This window comes from Mastigoproctus giganteus, chromosome 5, assembly GCF_048544385.1.
Source record: "Mastigoproctus giganteus isolate SK-2022 chromosome 5, ASM4854438v1, whole genome shotgun sequence".
NCBI classification, from domain to species: domain Eukaryota; kingdom Metazoa; phylum Arthropoda; class Arachnida; order Uropygi; family Thelyphonidae; genus Mastigoproctus; species Mastigoproctus giganteus.
Window position 1 is genome coordinate 86295241 of NC_143579.1, and position 23192 is coordinate 86318432.

Below are 23192 nucleotides of genomic sequence, written 5' to 3' on the forward strand. Positions count from 1 at the left end.
ACCTGCAGAATGTTCCAATTGCTATGATGAAAATATATTCTGGAATGTAATCCAGCATAGTATTCTTATTTATATAGGAGAATTACAGGATTCCATTATTACTATAAGAATAAAGTGTAATTTAATTCTGTTCTCTTTCTGTTTCAGAACAGTTCAGGAGAATTTCCTGTTGTACTCGGACGTTCCTGTACAGGGATGGTAATGGACATTGGCATCAGAGTTACCTCTGTAAAAATAGGTGATGAGGCAAGTGATTAAAATATTAATTTTTTTAGTTGACTATGACAGTTTCTCAAAATGCAGCGGCAACACTGTAAATGGTTATGAGCAAGAGTGATATGGCATAATTGCTTATAACTGTCCTGCTTATATTCAGGATAGTTGTACACCAACATCAGTTATATAAGTGAAAGTGAAGGCAAATGATGTTTCATGGGAGAAGAGAAGTGTAGCTGCAAAGCAAAATCGGAGTTTAAAAATTGAAGTTGCACCTTGCAAAACAAAAATGAATGTTTTTGTGGTTTACAGGAAGCATGACTACTCAAGTTCTTCCCATTAATAATATTGAGCTAACCAGGTATTGTGACAAAGGTGCTGAATATTGTATATGAATGGGATAACATTATTCTACAATTCCACTGTAAATGCTGCTGCAGTAGTAGTAATATTACTCTTTCGTGAAAACTTTCTGTTTTAAATGATTATTGGGAAAAAAAAATTTTTCATTGGTTTGTCTACATGCAGTACAGGTATTGCAATTTATTATTACCACTAGACAGTGGTTTAGCTTCAGTTAAACAATCCATTGATGTGAAGTGGATTCAAAAATCAGTCTTGCAAACTAGTGGAATCCAAATGGTAATATTCATACCTAATTTTTTGACATTACTGGTCGTTTCATTGACCAAAAACTCCCATTCATAGTTCCTTTCCTCCAAACTAATTTATTTTTCATGTATTTTCTGTGCTTATTGACAGGAGAGACTGCTTCTACATACACTTAAACAGAAAGGCTACATGAATATTTGCTGATGCTATCGAGGCAGTATTAGGTGGGTTGGAAAACTGCTAGCTTGGGGGAATACACAGACTAAAAGGTTAGCAGTGGCTGCAGGCAGAGGCAAAAGTGATTCTTGCACTGCTTTTATTAGAATGAGCAGCAGCCACGAAAGCAAGGTAATGGAGATTTCCAGGACTGCTGGGCGTCATAGTGGAACAAGTAAATACATGGGCTGTGTTAGGCTAACTAAGAGTAGGGAGAGGTGCATGTATACTTGAATGTACACCAATGCCAGGAGTATAGTTAATAAATTTGATGAGACCGAAGTGCTAGTCAAGACAACAAAGGCAGATATTGTTGGGATATAAGAGACATGGTGTCATGCAGACATAAGCAGTGCAGAATTGGAATTTGTGGAGTACAATGTGTACAGAAAGGATAGACAGGACAGAAAGGGAGGAGGGGTTGTGCTGTTAGTGAAGAAACACACAAAATCTAAGGAAGTGCATTTAATTGATGTTGGTGGACAATGCAATGTTGAGTCTGTTTGGTGTGACATAAGCACTGGGAAAGGAAAGGAAAGGAAAGGAAAAATGAGAGTAGGTGTGTGTTATAGGCCTGATGAATCTGATGAGTATAATGAGCAATTGTGCAGAGAAATAGAGTGGGCCAGTAAATTAGAATGTCTTATAATGGGGGATTTTAACTTTCCAGATATTGACTGGAACTTGTGGTTTGGTCACTTGCACACTAGCAAGATTTTATCGATTTATTGGATGACATGTTTTCTACAGCAACATGTGTGAGAGGCAGCCAGAGGGAGTAATACTCTTGATTTGATTATTAGCAGTGATTATTCATGCATTAAGAATTTGCAGATAAAGGAACCACTGGGTGACAGTGATAACAATGTACTGATGTAGGAATTACTTAAAGATGTAAATACCATCAAGGCTAAAGGGAAAGGGCTTTTGTAAAGGTGACTACAGAGGTCTCAGACAGTTTTTAAATTCTGTATAGTGGGATCAACTAATGATGTTACCAATGTTAAATTCTAAATGGGAAGCCTTTAGGGACTTAATTTTGGAGGCTATTAGGCTTTTCATTCCAACTAAGAAATATTGTTCAAGGTTTAGGCCTAAATGGATGTCAGATGAATTAAGTAGGCTCATGGAAGAGAAGAAAAATGTATGGATGCATATTATTATTATTATTATTATTATTATTATTAGCCCTATGGTGGAAGGAAGCCTGAGGCTTATGCTCCACTAGCCAAAAAAAATTCTCGAGTCAACCCAAGAGAGAGAGAGTCCAAAGTAAAGGAGTCACCAAGAAAAAGAAGAATGATGACATCCAGCTCAGGACCCTGGGTGTGCCAAGCCCATACTCACCAGATGTGAGCCCCTGGGGTTATAAAGTATCAGGTGACACAGAAACATATGGCAGGTATAAACTAGTCTGTAATCAAGTCACAAAGGAGGTTAGGCAGGCGAAGGCAGATTACGAGAAATATTTGGCAAAGGATGCAAAGAAAAACAACAAAGAGTTCTTTATTTATGTAAACTCTAGAAGGAAATGGATGAATCAGATTGGACCACTTAACATAGATGGGTTGACTATCGATGATCATGCTCAGATAACTGATAAACTAAATGGGTATTTTTCGATCTATATTCACACATGAGGAAAGTGCCAGAAGTTCATCCACTGCTAACAGGGAGCTAAGTGATTTTGTAATAACTGAGAGCAAAGTGGAGGAGAAATTGATGAAGTTAAACTGGGGTGGATGGGATCTATCTAGTTATATTAAAGGAGGCAGCAAATGAAGTAAGCAAACCCTTAGCCATAATTTTGAGAGCTTCCTTGAACTCAGGGGAGGTCCCCATGAACCGGATTTGTCAATTCACAAAGGGGGTTCAAAAGGTGACACAAGTAACTACAGACCTGTTAGTTTAACTTTTGTTCCGTGGAAAATAATGGAATCACTGGTTAACGAAGCACTGCAGAATCATCTAGATAAGACTGCAGTAATAGTTAAAACACAGCGTGGTCACAAAAGAACTGAATGCCAAAAATAATTTTGATATCAGATACTTGGATTTCATGAAAGCTTTTGATACTGTTGTATATGGAAAACTTCTGTACAAATTGGAAAGATATGGCATTACAGGTAAGTTGCTACAATGGATAAAGGGATGGTTGAGTGGGAGATGACAGAGAGTGGTAATCAATGGACACTGCTCTTTATGGACAAATGTTATTAGTGGAGTTCCCCAGGGTTTGGTGTTGGGCCCATTCTTGTTTTGTATATTTATTAATGATATTGATGAAGGTATATCAGGTTTAACGTCCAAGTTTGCACATACAAAAGTTGGCAGGGTTGTTAATGACAGTAAAGACAGTATGCTACTCCAGCTGGATCTAGATAAGTTGGGGAAATGGACTGAGAAGTGGCAACTGAAGTTTAACATGGACAGATGCAAAGTACTGCAAATGGGTGGCAGTAACCAAAGAGAAACGTACCAACTGGGTGGCACTACACTCAGGGAAGTGGAAAAGGCCTGGGGTTAATTGTGCAGTCAAACATGAAGTTCACTGAGCAGTAGAGATGGGCTGTCAGGCAGGTTATGGAGTCTTGTCAATGATATATAGAAATTTTGTAACAGTGACGGAAGTGATTATCCTGTTATACAAGGCAATGGTCAGGCCAGACCTAGAGTACTGTGTACAGGTCTGGAGGCCTCGTTTTGAGAAGGATGTAGAGTTGCTAGAATAAGTACAAAGAAGGGCAGTAAGATTGGAACAAAGGGGTGTTCTTACCAAGAAAGGCTTAAGTTCTGCAAATTGCAGCACCTGGAGAGTAGGCACCTGCGAGGTGATCTGATTGAGGTGTATAAGGCTTTGAATGGGTTGAGCAAGCTGAATGCTGATGGGATTCTTCCTCTTGCTCAGACTAAGAACCTGAGGGGGCACAGCTTCAAATTGAGGAAAGATAGTTGTAGAATAGATGTGTGGAAATTTTTCTTTAGCTAGCAGGTAGTTGATTGATGGAACAGACTTCCATCGTTTGTTGTGGAAGCAAATAGCCTAAATAAATTTAAGGCTAAGCTGGACAGGCATTAGGAATGAATGGAGGGGTGAAATGGGAAGGTTTTTTGGCTGGTGCTGCATAAGCTTGCTTTCTTGCATCATATGCCTCTACTAATGCTAATGCTATTTAGCATAGTGTGTTAGTATTCTACATTTGTAGGTTTGACATTTATTGTGACCTTGAAATGAAAGCTGGACTAGTTTCACACTCATGCAGTGCCTTGAAAGAAAAATCAAATTTCTGAGAAAAATTGTACAACTCTTACTCAGAATAAACAACTCTGCTAGAGCATGTTGTAAAAAACCCAAAAAAGTTCTCTGCATTGAAATAGGAATCAAAGCCTCGCCTTTTTCACTTGCTTCAGTAGAATGCCGATTATTGCTACTTTGCAAGCTGTTAGGGCAGTTGTCATGTGGTTAATGCTCTGATAGCATGATTGCAGCAGTAGTGATAGTGTGCCCCTACCTATCCATACACCTAATTTGTTTTGTAAGAAATAGTGGTGAAACTATAAATTCTGGACCTCTAATCCAGACTGTGGAACATCCCCCCCACATGAATTTTAACAACCAAAAAACCACAAAACCACATCAGCCATAATGTCTCCATGTGTTGGTGGATATGGAAGTATGGTAATTTTGCCACTGAAGAGAAGCTACTAAATGGTTAAAATTTTTGGATAGCATAAAGATATATTGTGAGCAGTAGATTAGTGCCCCTCCAAACTTAAATGAAATCAAGCTGCTGAAGATATCATATTCCTTATTAGATTATGTAGATGAAAGATAACTATCAAATATTCATAAATAATGCTCTATTTTTATAATGCCGCAGTTGCCACTACCTTTTGGACCAACCCTTATAATATCATAGTAAGGTGTGGCAGATTATAATATAATCTGCCACAAGAGGGCGCCGAAATATTTTCGATATTGTTTTCTAATTGGTTAACGCTTTTTGTATTCAGCATTTAGAATAGCAAATTTTATTTTGCTTACTGGTGCCTCTGTGTTAAGTGATAGGAACGTGCACTACTGTTCTGAGGGGGCACAGCTTCAAATTGAGGAAAGACAGTTGTAGAATAGATATTGTTTTACTTATATTTACTTATTGCTGTACAATAAGTAAATATAAGTAAAATGAAAGCTAGTTGTCTGCTGCCAGCTGTAAGAAAATCCTGAGAAATCTCGGGATTTATCTGACTAATGCAAAATTAGCTAGATAATTGTCCAAGAAAATACGTTTCAATTGTAAATTTGGAGGTATTATTGTTTGCTTTGGGTATTATTGTATCCCAAGATATTTCATGTAGTTCCAAATAATTTTTAAAACTAAAACTGAGATATCTCGGGATAATCCATGAAGGGGTTAAAGAGACAGGTTAACGGTGACTGTTGTTAAACTACGTTTCATTATCTCCCCACAGACTAGCAGACCTAATACTTCCTAGATGGGTGAATTGAGTATGTGTTAAGTGATAAAGCAACTAAGCAAAAAAGAAAGTCTCTTTATTTGTCCTATCAAATATAAAAATAGTAGTACATTGGTATGAGACAAATTCCCTTCACAGCAGAAAATGCCAGTGGACTGACAAAATGTCAGAGGATTAACCTTATTAACATAAGGTTATGAGGTGTCATTATACTCTATAATTGCATATATTCTTTGATTGATTTGCTGTTTCAGAAATCCTGAGTTGAGAAAAAAATCCATGCACCCTTACCTAAGACTGACTAACTCAGGTGAGGATGTGAAAATTGCCCATAAAACGTCATCGACGAGATTCAAATGCAGGACTTTTTTCACCTATGTGGTAAGATGGTGATTATAGCCGCTGTGCTACCTGTGAGGGTTACTTCCTCGATAGCATCAGCAAATATTCTTGTACCCTTTCTACCTACTTAATTGTATCCCACCCCTGTAAAAACATTCCTGTTAACAAGTTAATCAATTGATTGTTAATCAATTCGGCCATGAAGAACTTGTATGAGGCCCAAGGGATAGTTTTCTCAGCATGGTATGGTGAGAAAACTATCCCTTGGGCCTCATACAAGTTCTTCATGGCCGAATTGATTGCCAAGACTCTTGTGATGTACTCTCTATTCTCCTGTCAGGGAAAAATTCCAGATGTCATCAAATTTAACCCAAACTCTTGAGTTTTTCTCACTATTGCCTTATACTTGTTACGTAAATTCTCAGATTGCCTATTCTTAATATCATTAGTAGCAACAAGTATCACTTTTAGTGCCTTTAAATGATAACAACTGGTCTACATCATTTACTTTTGCCCCCGACAGATATACTGTGGTCCTATTTGACTTTCATTTTTGATAAATATATTCCAGTTTCCCTAACAATAAAGTCAACAACAATATCTAATTCCAGTGGGACCAGTCCTTTCTGTCCTTGGCAATTCTGCTGTGCTATCTGATGAATGAGTGTGGGTTGTGATGTTAATTTGAATTGCTTAGTGCATAATGATTCCCATCATTTGTTTTAATTCCTTTTGAGGCATCAAACCTTTTCTCCAAGTTCTCATATTTGTGCATCCAAATGCTGAATTTTCGCATAATCTCTTCATGCCCTTTTGCGTCAAAAACACACTAAGGCATTTCCTTTGGTGATATAATGTCCCTCCCGAACAGACATGCCTCAATTTGCACATACCATACATTCCAGGGACTCGCATCTGGTGAGTATGGGCTTGGTACACCAAGGTCTCTCTCTCTCTCTCTCTCTCTCTCTCTCTCTCTCTCTCTCTCTCTCTCTCTCTCTCTCCCCCCTCCCAAAGCAAAAGCATTCTGACTACTCTGAGGCATGGTTTTAGTTTAAATTTAATTCAAAAATAACACAGACTAAAAGACATGTACAGTAAGTACAATAATAAAGCTGTTATTGTTATGTTGTTGTTGTTATTTGGTTTTTAGGAGCATTAGCAACTAAGGCCATATTGCTCCAGGAATATGCGGTAGTCATTCCTTGACCTTTCCGCATCCTCCGTATTTGGTGGCAACGGGCTCGAACCCCAGTCTAATCAAGAAGCATGTGCTATGCACTGCTGCTCCTTCCCACCTGGCTACGGAGGCGCCGCAATAATAAAGCTCCACTAATCCCAGGTAATGTGACTATAGTATGAACTGCCCTATAAAATTACATAATGTATTATGTTATACCATTGTTATAAAATCATGTTCATCTTTCTTTTATAGACTTATAAATTTATAATTTTATATAATAGAATATTAAATACAGTAAACCCATAATTTTACAAACTGATGGCGGGGGTGGACAGGACTAGGCTAGTCTAGATAGTGATTCTGCTGGGGTTCAATAATGTCTGCAGTGTGTTACCCCTGCAAAAAAAGAGATGGGGTCATCATTGTTGGCAGCCACCAGGGCAACTACAGCTAGATGCTCTGCAAAGAGGTATCTATAATTGCCAAATATCTTTTAAATCGAAAGGTTTTTTTGAGAATTTATACTCCACATAATTGACAATTAGCATGGATTCAGGCATATGATGCAAGAGAGCAAGCTTATACAGCATCAGCCAAAAAAAAAAAAAAAAACCCTCCCATTTCACCCATCCAGTCACCCTAAATATTTATCTAGTTCAGCCTTAAATTAATTTATTTAAGCTATCAACTTCCACAAAAACAGATGGAAGTCTGTTCCAGCAATCATCTTTCCACTGGCTAAAAGGCAAACTTCTGCACATCTATTCCTACAACTGTCTTTCCTCAATTTGAATCTATTACCCCTCAGGTTCTTAGTCTAAGTAGAAGTATCCCTCAGCATTGAACCTGCTCAAACCATTCAAGGCCTTATACACCTCAATCAGATCATCTTGTAGGTGCCGAGTCTCCAGATGCTCCAGATTAAGCATTTCTTTGTAAGCACACCCCTTTGTTCCTCTCACCAATCTCATTGCCCTTGTCTGTACTCATTCTAGCAACTCTACATCCCTCCTAAAATGAGGTCTCCAGACCTGTATGCAGTAATCAAGGTGTGGCCTGACGGCACCTCTGTAGCCAGGTGGGCAGGAGCAGCAGCGCGCAGCACACGCTTCTTGATTAGACCGGGGATCGAGCCCGTGCCCACCAAATATGGAAGATGCGGAAAGGTCAGGAAATGACCACCGCATATCCCCGGAGCAATATGGCCTTAGTTGCTAATGCTCCTAAAAAAAACAAACCAAAAATCAAACCAGTGTGGCCTGACCATTGCCTTATACAAAGGGATAATCATAATGTCTCCACTAGCAAAATTCCTATATATTATTGACAAAACTCCATGACCTGCTCTGGCAGCCTGTCTGCATGGCTCAGAAAACTTCATATCTGACTGCACAATTACTGCCAGGTCTTTTTCATTCTCCGCCTCCCGGAATGTAATACCACACAGTTGGTACATTTCCCTTGGGTTACTGCTATCCATATGCAGTACTTTGCATTAATCTATATTGAACTTCAGTTGCCACTTCTCAGCCCATATCCTGTTGCAGTAGCATACTGTCTTTAGTGTCATTAATGCAATATGGCCTTAGTTGCTAATGCTCCTAAAAACCAAATAACAATAACAAATAACAAAGTGTATGCCAAAAAGTATACAAATTATGCAGATTTTTTTTAATAAATTTGCATTTGAGCTAAAAGAAAGGAACAGAAAAAACACTCTTCACTACTCATTATATAAATAAATTAAAAAAAATTAAGTGGAACGCACAAGCAGTATCCTCCCACCACAAGTGATAATAGTGAATGAATATCATCTGCAGACTTGGACATTAAGCCTGATATACCTTCATTGATATCATTGATAAATATATAAAACAACAATGGGCCCAGCACCAAAGCCTGGCAGACTCCACTAATAACATTTAGTCCACATAGAGTGGTTGGTTGATTGGGAATTTATTTGGCACATCAGCATCTATGGCCATAGTGCACCAACGTAGAGCAGTGTCCATTTATTACCACTTTCTGCCTTCTTCCACTCAACCATTCTTTTATCCATTGCAGGAACTTGCCCTTAATACCATAGCACTCCAGTTTGTACAGCAGTCTTCTATGTGCAACAATATAGTCTTCTATGTGCAACAATGCCTCTACTAATGCTAATGCTATTTCTGTAAATTCCTTGGGTTCTGTGGTCGAACGAATAACCCGAATTTCCACAGAAAAACTGATGCTGTCCTTTGATAAAACCGACTAACTCAATCATGTTGTGAAGAAGCCCATTGAGATTCCTCACGTCATTCACTAGATTCGAATGGAGGTCTTTTTTTTCAACCAGCGTGCAGAGCCGGGCTCTTCTGCCAATTGTGCTACACGCGAGGGTATTCCTAATAGCAGGAGAAGATTGAAATGTATACAATGATGTCTATATACACAAAAGTAAACTGAGTTTACCCTCGTGGATAGTTGGTAGAATCATCGTTCTCCCCATAGTGTTCAGTGTGTTGAGGATCAAACGGTACCAGGGGTTTCTCCCATCACCGCGAGTTTACATTGTCGTGTGATACAGTACACTGTAAATGCCAGAGATTTAAAAGTGTGTGGATATTGTACATTGTAGTGTGTACTGTTGTTCACCTGGTCATTTAGCCACTGAGCCCCTAATGGGACCCAACGTTCCATGTGGAAAAAGACTTGAGTTGGAGGAGTCCCATCCAGGGCCGTGCCTAGCCATTTTTTTACTAGAGGCAAGAATAAAAAATTCCGTCCTCCCCTGCAATATTTAAAAAAAAAAAATTAAGTTAAACAATGTGACTTATTTAAAATACATTTCTGGTACACATATAACAAATATAATAGGATGACAAAAATCGCTTATTCCCGAATTCACTACCATTAAGTTTTTTGATGCCATTTTTACTAGACAACAAATTTAAAATATAAATTTTTAGTAGTTTACACCAACCTTGCGTTGAAATAATAAAACAAAAAACAAAATTAATAGTTTAATAACTGGTATTACTAATTTACAATAAGTATATAAAAAGAAAAGAAAAAGAATACCATAAAATACAATAAAATATACAGAATTAAAAGAGCTAAAATCTGAAGCTTTCGAAGGCTCTGCCTTCTTTCTCAACAGTACGCTTTATTTTTGCAGTGCAATCTTAAATGCCTGCAGGTTCACGGTACATGTCACGTGATTCAATAAAACTTGAATTGTTCTCATGCGTAACGGAACCGGAAGTGGCTCGTGAGCGCGTCAGGTGAAATCGTCCATCCCCTCTAAGAATCACTGTCTCAAAGAAGGGATGAATCCGCATACCCATATCTCTATTAATGTTGGTCCCAATGGAACTAATCTGCAAGCTCTCGAGCCACTTGCGATCCCAAAACCTATGCGCCCGGTCGATGATAGTAGCTTCGTCCGGGGAGATTTAATGTGGCTTCTCCCAATAATGCTCGGCCACGGCTGATTTCGCATAATCTGCATTCCTTATCGCCTTCGTGTGCTACCCCAGACGATCCTTTAAACGCCGTTTAGTTTCCCCCACATAACATTCCCCACAATCCGGGCACTTAATGCTATAAACGACCCCATTTACATTTTCTTTTATAATATTTTTATTGGCTTATTCCCGACCCTAGGATTATAATCTCCCAAAATAACTACATAGTCGTTTTTTATATTCTTATCTAGTTCTTTTTATAACTCTAAATAAAATTTATCTGTTTCTTCCTCATTTCCATCTTCTGGAGCATAAATTCCAGTTATACATAAATAACCTATGTCTAATTTAAATCACACTGTTATTATTCTATTATTTATAAATGTGTAGCTCTATATTGGTTTTCCATTTCCGATCTATTAATATTGCTACTCGTCCACTAGCTCTTTCCTTTTGATCTACTCCACTGTATATCATTGTATAAGAATCATAATTTTTCGTACCTTTTAATTTTTTCTTTGTTTCTGTTATTATATATTTACTTTCTATATTATCTGCTATATTTACTTTCTTCTGTTTTAAATGTTTAAGTAGCTCGACTTCTTTATATCCTAATCCTCCTCTTATGTTCCATGTTGCAATATTTAAAATGTCCGTTATTCTTTTTCGTTTCCTTTTTCCAGTCCGAGTCATGTCCCTTTGTCCGTCCAGATTTCCCCTTTGAGCTTTATGAGTTTTCATTTTTTTTTTTTTTTTTACATGGGGAGGGAACCAGCCTCCCGCACAACCCCAACCTGGAGGACCAGTATGTTACTCTTCGTCTGATCCCTACCCTTTGACCTGTCTGGCTAGGGTGGCCCTACCGGTAGTCTAGCTACCACCAGCATAGCTCTCTGGGTCATCGGGATACACACCGGGTGGAAAGGACCTGAGGGCTTTTTTCACAACTTGTCTCGGTTAGTCGATCTCAGGTGAGGGAACCATTGTTTTTGATCCCGGAAACTCGGGGTTTTAGTTCAGCAAACAGAAAATCATTCTCTGAGCACTCTTAATTTACAGACAATATACGGAGCAATATGGCCTTAGTCGCTGATTCTCCACAAACCCTATTACTACTACTACTACATAAATTCATAATTTACAGAGATAAAATACCACTGTCCAACACCTTCTGTTGCGCTCACACAAGAACGACAAACGTAACCATAATCAAAGCAATCGTCAATGTTCTGGCGAAACCCAACTCTATACATTAGATGGCGCTGTAGTAGGACCATCGTATTGCTTGTATTTGTGATAGGTGTAAACTCATTAAACATAAAATCGGAGTGGAAATTGAAGTTACAGTAATTAGGTAAGAAAGTACTGATTGTTGCTGTTAAATGCAAGTCTTAATTTATTTAGGTATACTCACAGGTCACTGTTATCACCACAGGGAAACCCACTTGTAGAGATGGGAGATATGAAGGCTGAAACCTTCCCAAACTCCAGTGGCTCACATCTGGTGAGTATGGGCTTGGCACACCCAGGGTCCTGAGCTGGATATCATCATTCTTCTCTTTTTTGATGGGCTTGGCACACCCAGGGTCTTCAGCTGGATATCATCATTCTTCTCTTTCTTGGTGATTCCTTTCTACTCTCTCTCTCTCTCTCTCTCTCTCTCTCTCTCTCTCTCTCTCTCTCTCTCTCTCTGTCTCTCAGGGTAATAGGGAAATTTTTTTTTTTTTGGCCGGTGCAGCAAAAGCCTCAGGCTTCCTTGCACCAATATGGCTAATAATAATAATATCAAAAACTTGCATAAAATCCAAGTATATGACATCAGAATTATTTTTTTTATCCAGTTCCTTTGTGCCCACATCATTGTATCCAATCAAATTGGACAGACAAGACTTCCCCTTAGCAAATGCACAGTGTAGAGTGTGTTTAGTGTACACTTAGCAAACGCACAACAACAGATGTATTCTGCTGTGTCTGAAGTATTACTGCTATTGTTATTTGGTTTTTAGGAGCATTAGCAACTAAGGCCATATTGCTCCAGGGATAGGCGGTGGTCATTTCCTGACCTTTCCACATTCTCCGTATTTCGTGGTCACAGGCTCAAGCCCCGGTCTAATCAAGAAGCGTGCACTACACATGGCTGCTCCTGCCCACCTGGCTACAGAGGCGCCTAAAAGTATTACTGCAGTCTCGTTTAGGTGATCCGGTATAACCTCTTTAACCAGTGACTTCATTATTTTCCCCGGAACAAAAGTTAAACTAACTGGTTTATAATTATTTTGTCACACTTTAAACCCCCTTTGTGAATTGGGGATACATTTGCCCATCTTCAGTCCATGGAGATCTCCCCTGACTCTAATGATGCTCTCATAATTATGGCTAAGGGTTTGCTAACCTCCCTCGTCTCCTTCAATATAACTAGATTGATTCCATCCACCCCAGGTGCCTTTTTTATGTTTAACTTCAACAATTTCTTTTCCACTTTGCTCTTAGTTATTACAAAATCACTTAGCTCCCTGTTAGAGTTTGATAAACTTCTGGCATTCCCTCCTTGAATAATTCCTCATTTGTGAATGTAGATGCAAACTACTCATTCAGTTTATCAGCTACTTGAGCAGGATCATAAATAGTCAAACCATCTATGTTAAGTGGACCAATCTGATTCATCCCCTTCCTTCTATAGTTTACATAAGTAAAGAACTCTTTGCTGTTTTTCTTTGCATCCTTTGCCTACCTAACCTACTTTGTGACTTTATTACAGACTAGCTTATAACTGCCTTAGGCTTCTGTGTTGCCTTATAATTTATATGCATCCCATGCATTTTTCTTCTCTGCAACAAGCCTCATTAATTCATCTGACATCCCATTTAATCCACCATTGGTAACACCATCAGATGATCCCACTGTATAGAATTTAAAAACTGTCTGAGACCACTGTAGTCACCTTTACGAAAGCAAAAACCCTTTGCTTTATCCTTGATGGTTGTTATGTCTTTAAATAAATCCCACATCAGAACACTGTGATCACTGTCATCTAGTGGTTCCTTTATCTGCAAATTCTTAATGCATGAATAATCACTGCTGATAATCAAATCAAGGGTGTTACTCCCTCTGGTTCCCCCTTGAACATGTTGCTGTAGAAAACAATTCTCCAATAAATCCACAGACATCTTGCTAGCATATGAGTGACCAACCAACAAGTTCCAGTCAATATCTGGAAAGTTAAAATCCCCCATTACAAGAAATTCTTTTTTACTGGCCAACTCTATTTCTCTGCACAATTGCTCATTATATTCCTCAGATTCATTAAGCCTATAACACACACCTACTCTCGTTTTCCTTTCCCAGTGTCACACCAAACACACTCAAATTGCATTGTTCACCAACATCAATTGGATGCAGTTCCTTAGATTTTGTGTTTCTTATCTAACAGCATAGCCCCTCCTCCCTTCCTGTTCTATCCTTTCTGTACACATTGTACTCCCCAAATTTCAATTCTGCACTGCTTATATGTGTGACACTATGTTTCTGATATCCCAATGATATCTGTCTTTGATACCTTGATCAGCACTTCATATTCATCAAATTTATTTTCTATACTTCTTCTAGCATTGGTGTACATGCAAGTAAACATGCACCTGTGCTTACTCTTAGTTACTCTAACACAGCCCATGTATTTTCTTGTTTCATTTCAAGAGCTCCCAGTAGCTCTTAAAATCCCCAGCAACTTGCTCTTTAGGTTGGTGCTCATTACAATAGAAGCAGTGCAAGAATCACTTTTGCCTCTGCCTGTGGGTACTGTTAATCATTTACTCTGTGAATCCCCTCCCCAAGCTAGCAGTTTTCCGAACCACCTAACACTGCCTCGACAGCATCAGCAAATATTCTTGCATCCTTTCTATTTAAGTGTATCCCAACTCTGTAGATGTAGTCTCTCCTGTTAGCAAGCACAGACCACGCTGAAAAAAAATTCTACCCCTCGAACCTTGCACAATCTTTTCAGTGCTGAATTGATTGACAAGGCTCTCATCATACTCTCCCTCCTATTGTGTCTGGGCAGAATTGCAGACACTTTCAAATTTAACCCCAGCTCGCTACTTTTTTTTTAGCATTGACCTGTATTTGTTAAGTAAATCTGCAGATCTCTTTTGTGCCTTAAAAGATGATATTTGCCCTACAGTGTCATCAACTTTCGCCTCTGGCAAGCATACTCTGGTCCTGTTCCACCTATCCTTTTTGCATAATATATTTCCTGTCTCCCTGACAATAGAATCACCAACAATAACTGCTTCCCCTGGGACCAGTGCTATTGTTGTTATTTGGTTTTTAGGAGCATTAGCAACCAAGGCCATATTGCTCCTGGGATATGCGGTGGTCATTCCTTGACCTTTCTGCATCCTCCGTATTTGGTGGTCATGGGCTTGAACCCCAGTCTAATCAAGAAGCATTGTGCTACGCACTGCTATTGCTCCTGCCCACCTGGCTATGGAGGTGCTGGGACTAGTGCATTCTGCCTTGGAGATTGCTGCTGTGTTGCCTGATGCACAGGAGTGAGCTCAGGTATTGAGTTGGGCAGCTGAGAGCTTGATGGGGCCCCTCATATTAATTTCTTTGAGAGAATATACACTGCACCTCAAACTATCATGGACACCCATTAGAACCCAGAGTTGGTGCCTAATTTCGTCACAGTCTCTGCACCTAACACACACAAAGACATCCTTCTTGGCTAGATCATGTCCCATTCTAGACAGGTCTGCAAACATTTCACATTTTTGCACATTTTTTTAGACTGTGATGCATTGGAGAATTACCCCCTTCAGTTCTTCCGCTAGCCACAGTACTACAACTACTTTGTGTTCGCTGCTTTGTTTATCCAGTCTGGGTCATGATTCTGTTTAAGTATAATTTAATAACAATGAAATTTAATAAGATAAATAAATTTTACTGATTAATTGATAATACTATATTAATCTAACCGATTTCTAATACAGTGCTATGTATTTCGCTATTTTGTATTATGTTAAACCTTGCGCTTGAAGTTTGGGATTTACGTTACACTATTCTGTATTGTATAACAATGGCAACTAGTTATGAACGACAAGATCTACGGAACTAAGTATTACCTTTTCAGAATCACTATCTAAATTCAAATAAACCAAGGAGCCTGACTTGGATTATAAAGCTACTTATAGAAAATAATTTAGTATAACAATTAAGTCAATAAAATGACTAAATATATATAAAAACTTAGCATTCGCTGGACCTGCAAAAATCTTGGCCAACATGGTAATAAACTCGTATCCAGGACAATTTCAACAGTTACCTGCATATTTGTATTAGCAGTGGCAAATGATACAAGAAGGCAAGCTTATAAAGCATCAGCAAAAAAAAACAAACTTCCCACATCACCTGTCCCTTCCCTCTAGTAGTTTTTGGCTAGTTCTTCCCTGAATTTATTCAAATCACCTACTTCACAATAAAAGATGGAAATTTGTTCCAACAATCAACCTCCCACTGGCTGAAAGCAAACCCACACATCTAACCTGCAAACATTCTTCCTCAAGTTGAATTCCCCCCCCCCAGATGTATTAGAAACACTGAAATAAAGTTATACAATAAAAAAAGCTTTTGTTTATCTTGGAAAGAGTAGAGAGATTGTCGATTTGATGCAAAGAAGAAGAGTGAAGATCCTGTGCCTACAAGAGACAAGGTGGAAAGGAAATAAAGCAAAAGAGCTCGGTGAAGGGTACAAGTTGTTCTTTAGGGGAGCGGATGAGAGAGGAAGAAATGGAGTAGGTTGGTTGGTTATTGGAAGTTTAATGGCGCATCAGCATCTAAGGCTATCATGCGCCAAAAGTAGGTATTGTAGTTGATAAGGAATTAAAGGATGGAGTGTGTGAGGTTAACAGAAGGAGCGGCAGGATTATGAGCATCAAAATGGAGGTGGGTGGACACTTGACCACAATAGTATGTGCATATGCCCCGCAAGTAGGATGCAGGGTAGAAGAAAAGGATGGTTTTTGGATGGAAATGGATCAGGTGGTCATGGCAATACCTGAGAAAGAGAGGTCGATTGTTGGAAGCGATTTAAATAGACATTTAGGAAGAAGCAAGAGAGAGGAAGGAAGAGTGTATGGAAGGTGGAGTATTGGGGAAAGAAATGGAGAAGGGGAGAGGATAGTAGAACACAATGGCATTCGACCTGGCGATAGTTAACACCTACTTCGAAAAGAAAGAAAGCCAGCAGATAACATACAAGAGTGGGGAAAGGATAAGCCAGATTGACTATATCATGTGCCATAGGAGGCATCTAAAGGAAATGAGGAACAGCAAGGTGGCAAATGGAGAAAGTGTATCTGCACAACATAGATTGCTTGTGGTCGATTGGGAGGTTGCAGCGGACAAAAGTAGGAAATATTCAAGACAGAGGGAGAAAAGGATAAAATGGTGGAAATTGAAAGAGGAGGGTTTGAGAAAGGAGTTTAGGGGAAAGGTGCTAAAAGGAATAAAGTTACTGTAAGATGCACAAAGAGTGGTGGAAGTTAAATAGCTGTATCATAAGGAAAGTTGGAGAAGAGTTCTTTTTTCTTCCTTTCAACCCATCCATGATATTAATAGCACTGCAGGTTCAATAATTTTTTATGATTTAAAAAACAAAGCAAAAAAAAGCCACATAAATTAGCATTAGCAAAAGCACATGATGCAAGCAAGCAAGTTTATATAGCATCAGCCAAAAAAAAAAAAAAAAACACCCTTATTTCACCTATACACTCGCTCCAAATGTTTGTCAAGTTCGGGCTATTTCAGCTATCAACTTCTAAAACGACAGATGGAAGTTTGTTCCAGCAATCAACCACCCGCTGGCTAAAGGCAAACTTCCACATATCTATCCTACAACTGTCTTTATTCAATATGAATTTATGCCCTCTCAGCTGATTATTCTGATCAAGAGAAAGAATCCCATCTGCATTGAGCAGGCTTTATACACTTCAATCAGATCACCTCGGAGGTGCCTAGTTTCCAGATTTGCAAAATTTAAGCCTTTCTTTGTAAGAGCAACCCTTTGTTCCATTCACTAATCTTGTTGCCCTTCTCTGTACTTGTTCCAACAGCTCTACATCCTTCTTAAAATGAGGCCTTCAGACCTGTATACAGTACTCAAGGTGTGGCCTGACCATTACCTTATACAAGGGGATAATCACCTCCTTATCCCTGCTAGAAAAATTCCTGTACATCATTAACAAGACACCATGAGCTACTCTTGCAGACCATCTGCACTGTTCAGAGAACTTCATACCTGCCTACACAACTGCCCCCAGGTCCTTTTCATTCTCTACCACTGTCAGTGTGATACCACAGAGTTGATACGTTACTCTGGGATTACTGCTTCCCATATGTAGTACTTTACATTTGTCAATGTTAAACTTCATTTGCTACCTCTCAGCCCATCTACTCAAGTTTTCTGGATCCTGTTGCAGCAGTGTACGGTCCTTAGTGTCATTGACAACCCTGCCAACCTTCGTATCATCTGCAAACCTGGACATTAAGCCTGATATACCATCATCAATATTATTTATAAATACAGAAAACAACAATGGACCCAACACTGAACCCTGAGGGACTCCACTAATAACATTAGTCCACGAAGAGCAGTGTCCATTGATTACCACTCTCTGTCTTCTCCCACTGAACCATCCCTTTATCCATAGCAGCAATTTGCCTCGAATGCCACACTGCTCCGATTTCTGCAGCAGTCTTCCATGTGCAACAGTATCAAAGGCTTTTCTAAGATCCAGATATATGATATCAGAGTTATTCTTTGCATCCAGTTCCTTTGTGACTACATTATAGTATCCAATAAAATTAGTCAGAAAAGACTTCCCGTTAACAAACCCATACCGTGTCCGAACTATAACTGAAGTCTTGTCTAGATGTTCCTGCAATGCTTCTTTAACCAGTGCCTCCATTAATTTCCCTGGATGTTTCTTCACTGTCACATGTCTAATTAGTTCATCTGACATCCATTTTGGCCTAAATCTTAAACAATATTTCTTTGTTGGTGTGAAAAGCCTAGTAGCTTCCAAGATTAATTCTTTGAATGCTTCTCATTTTGAATTTGCTGTTGTTAACATCATCAGTTGGTTCCACCGTATAGAATTTAAATACTGTCTCTGATCACTGTAGTCACCTTTACTAAAGCAAAAACCCTTCCCTTTACCCTTGATGGTAGCATTAGCATTAGCATTCGTAGAGTATGATGCAAGAAAGCAAGCTTATTCAGCATCAGCCAAAAAAAAAAAAAAAAAACACACCACTCCCATTTCACCCCTCCATTCATTCGAAATACCTGTCCAGTTGAGCCTTAAATTTGTTTAGGCTATCAACTTCAACAACAAGTGATGGAAGTCGGTTCCACCAACCAACCACCCGCTGGCCAAAGGCAAATTTCTGGATATCTATCCGACATCCGTCCTTCCTCAATTTGAATTTATGCCCTCTGAGGTGATTATTCTGAGCAAGATGAAGAATCCCATTGGCATTGAGCATGCTCAAACCATTCAAAGCCTTATACACCTCTATCAGATCACCTCGCCGGTGCCTAGTCTCCAGAGACTCTATAATTTGCAAAACTTGAGCCTTTCTTCGTAAGAGCAACCCTTTGTTCCATTCACTAATCTTGTTGCCCTTCTCTGTACCCATTCCAGCAGCTCTACATCCTTCTTGAAATGAGGCCTCCAGACCTGTATACAGTACTCAAGATGTGGCCAACCATTGCCTTATACAAGGGAATAATCACCTTCTTATCCCTGCTAGAAAAATTCCTGTATATCATTGACAAGACACCATGAGCTACTCTTGCAGCTCGTCTGCACTGCTCAGAGAACTTAATATCTGCCTGCACAATTACCCCCAGGTCCTTTTCATTCTCCACCACTGTCAGTGTAGTACCGCAGAGTTGATACGTTGCACTGTGGTTACTGTTTCCCATATGTAGTACTTTACATTTGTCAATGTTAACCTTCATTTGCCACCTCTCAGCCCATCTGTTCAACTTTTCTAGATCCTGTTGCAGCAGCATAGTGTCAGTAGTGTCCTTAACAACCCTTCCAACCTTTGTATCATCTGCAAACTTGGACATTAAACTTGATATACCATCATCAATATCATTCATAAACACCGAAAACAACAACGGACCCAACACTGAACCCTGAGGAACACCACTAATAACATTAGTCCACATTGAGCAGTGCCCATTGATTACCACTCTCTGTCTTCTGCCACTCAACCATCCCCTTATCCATAGCAGCAATTTGCCTCCAATGCCACACTGCTCCAATTTGTGCAGCAGCCTTCCATGTGCAACAGTATCAAAAGCCTTTCTAAGATCCAAATATATAATATCAAAGTTATTCCCTGCATCCAGTTCTTTTGTGACTACATCATAGTATCCAATCAAATTGGTCAGGCAAGACCTGCCCTTAACAAAACCATGCTGCGTCTGAGCTATAACTGAATTCTTGTCTAGATGATCCTGCAGTGCTTCTTTAACCAGTGCCTCCATTAATTTTCCTGGAACAGAAGTTAAACTAACAGGTCTATAATTACTTATGTCAGCCTTTGATCCTCCTTTGTGAATTGGGGTTACATTTGCACATCTGCAGTCTATGGGTACCTCCCCTGAGTCCAAAGAAGCTCTCATAATTATGGCTAGGGGTTTGCTTACTTCCTTTGCTGCCTCCTTTAATATAACTGGAATAGATCTCATCCACCCCAGGTGCCTTTTTTATGTTTATCCTCAACAATCTCTCCTCATATTTCCTCTCAGTTATTACAAAATCATCTAGCTCACTGCCAATGTTTACTTTACCTACATCATTCTCCTTCCTGAATAACTCCTCATGCGTGAATGTAGATGCAAAATACTCGTTCAGATTGTTAGCCACCTGAGCAGGATCCTCAACTGTTGAACCATCAATATCCAGTGGACCAATCTGATTCATCCCTTTCCTTCTTGAGTTTAAATAGGTAAAGAACTCTTTTCTGTTTTTCTTTGCATCCTTTGCCAAGGATTTTTCGTAGTCTGCCTTTGCCTGCCTAATCTCTTTTGTGACTTGGTTACAGACCAACTTATATCTATCATAGGCTTCCATGTCACCCATTAATTTGTATGTATTCCATGCATTTTTCTTCTCTGCCACATGTCTCATTAGTTCATCTGACAACCATTTAGGCCTAAACCTTGAACAATATTTCTTAGTTGGTATGTAAAGCCTGGTAGCTTCCAAGATTAGTTCCTTGAATGCTTTCCATTTTGAATTTGCTGTTGGTAACATCATCAGTTGGTCCCACTGTATAGAATTTAAATACTGTCTCAGACCATCATAGTCGCCTTTACGAAAACAAAAACCCTTCCCTTTACCTCTGATGGTAGTTAGCTCCTTGAGTAAATCCCAGTTCAACACACTGTGATCACTGCCACCTAGTGGTTCATTTATCTGCAGATTCTTAATGCATGAAGAATCACTACTGATAATCAGATCAAGAGTATTGCTCCCTCTTGTTGCCGCACGAACATGCTGATGTAGAAAACAATCATTCAATAAATCCACAAAAGCCTTGCTAGTGTGTGAGTGACCAACCCACAAATTCCAGTCAATATCTGGGAAATTAAAATCCCCCATTATAAGACTCTCTGATTTACTGGCCCACTCTATTTCCCTGTACAATATCTTATTATACTCATCAGAGTCATTAGGCCTATAGCACACTCCTACTCTCAATTTTGATTTCCCTATGCTTATGTCACACCAAACTGACTCGACACTGCCCTGTCCATCAATGTTGACTGGCTTCACTTCCTTGGATTTTATGTGTTTCTTAACTAATAGCATAACCCCTCCTCCCCTCCTGTCCTGTCTATCCTTTCTGTAGACGTTGTACTCCCCAAATTCCAGTTCTGCATTCCTTATATCTGTGTGACACCAAGTCTCTGATATCCCAACAATATCTGCCTTTGATGTTTTGAGCAATACCTCAAATTCATCATTTTTATTTACCAAACTCTTAGCATTGGTGTACATGCAGGTATACATGCACCTGTTTCTATTCCTAGCTACCCTAACACAACCCATGTGTTTACTTGTACCGCAATGACTCCCAGCAGTCTCTGAAATATCCTGCATCTTGTTTTTCAGGCTTCTGCTCATTTCAATAGAAGCAGTGCAAGAATCACTTCCACCTCTGCCAGTGGCTACTGTTAGTTTATTAGTCCTTGTATCCCCTCCCAACTAGCAGTTTTCCGATTCTCCTAACATTGCCTCGACAGCATCAGCAAAAATTCTTGCACCCTTTCTATTTAAGTGTATCCCATCCCTGTAGAAGCAGTCTCTCCTGTTAACAAGTACAGTCCAGGCTGAAAAAAATTCTACCCCTTGAGCCTTGCACAATCCCTCCAGGGCCGAATTGATCGACAAGGCTCTCATCATATACTCCCTCCTATCGTGTCTGGACAGAATTGCAGACACTTTCAAATTCAACCCTAATTCACGGCTTTTTTTCAACAGTGACCTGTACTTGCTAAGTAATTCCGACGGTCTCCTACTCTTAATATCATTAGTGCCAATGTGTACAACTATATCACCTTTTGTGCCCTTAAAAGATGATATCCGCTCTACAACGTCATCAACCTTTGCCCTTGGCAGACATACCCTGCTCCTATTCCACCTATCCTTTTTACAGTTACCTCTTTGAATAAATCCCACTTCAGCACACTGTGATCACTGCCACCTAGTGGTTCCTTTATCTGCAGATTCTTGATGCATGAAGAATCACTACTGATAATCAGATCAACAGTATTACTCCCTCTAGTTGCCTCTCGAACATGCTGCTGTAGAAAACAATCATCCAATAAATCCACAAAAGCCTTGCTGGTGTGTGAGTGACCAACTCACAAATTCTAGTCAATATCCGGGAAATTAAAATCCCCCATTATAAAACACTAATTTACTGGCCCACTCTATTTCTCTGCACAATTGCTCATTATACTCATCAGATTCATTAGGCCTATAACACACACCTACTCTCATTTTTCCTTTCCCAGTGCAAATTGACTACATATTTTATAGAACATAAACTGTAATACCTCCTTTTGACAGTAGATATTTTTTCTAGTATCGCATACCTTACAAGCATATGTACTAATTTTTTCTTCACTTTACTTAAAAGCATGTAAAGCAAGGCTGAACTGCATGAGGAATGACCTTTTATGTAAGCCACAGATATGATACTTAAGAATTAATACTTTTAGTATTCCATATTGAGTAATAATTATTTAATTTATTAATCCTCTCCATATGATCAAATTTAAATATTTATAATTTTATGTAAACTAGGTTAAACCATAATGTTTTTCAATTTAGGTATGGCTTTTTGTTCCATTCTGGAATCAAGGTGTAATGGCAGAATATGTGGTTGCAAAAGAATTTCAGGTTGCTAAGAAACCAGTAAATCTCAGTTTTGAACTAGCAGCTAGTGTACCATATACTGCTATGGTGATATGGGAAGCCCTAGTGAAACATGGACAATTAGGTCCACAGAACAGTCAAGAAAAACGGTATGAAAAGATGACTAAAACTTAGTTACATCATTAAGGGTTAATTAAATTGTAAACAAATATATTTAAGTACCATATAGTCAAT

The 23192-nt window shown here is 39.1% G+C and overlaps 1 protein-coding gene across 1 annotated transcript in view; it reads left to right on the top strand.

The window, feature by feature from the left end:
* Positions 1-23192, top strand: part of LOC150085540 (NAD(P)H oxidoreductase RTN4IP1, mitochondrial-like) — a 181424-nt gene that overhangs the window by 68498 nt on the left and 89734 nt on the right. Inside the window, exons 4-5 of the mRNA XM_090373329.1 lie at positions 148-246; positions 22914-23107. Coding sequence (XP_090229455.1) covers positions 148-246; positions 22914-23107 — 293 coding nt within the window. The remainder of the gene's footprint in view (positions 1-147; positions 247-22913; positions 23108-23192) is intronic.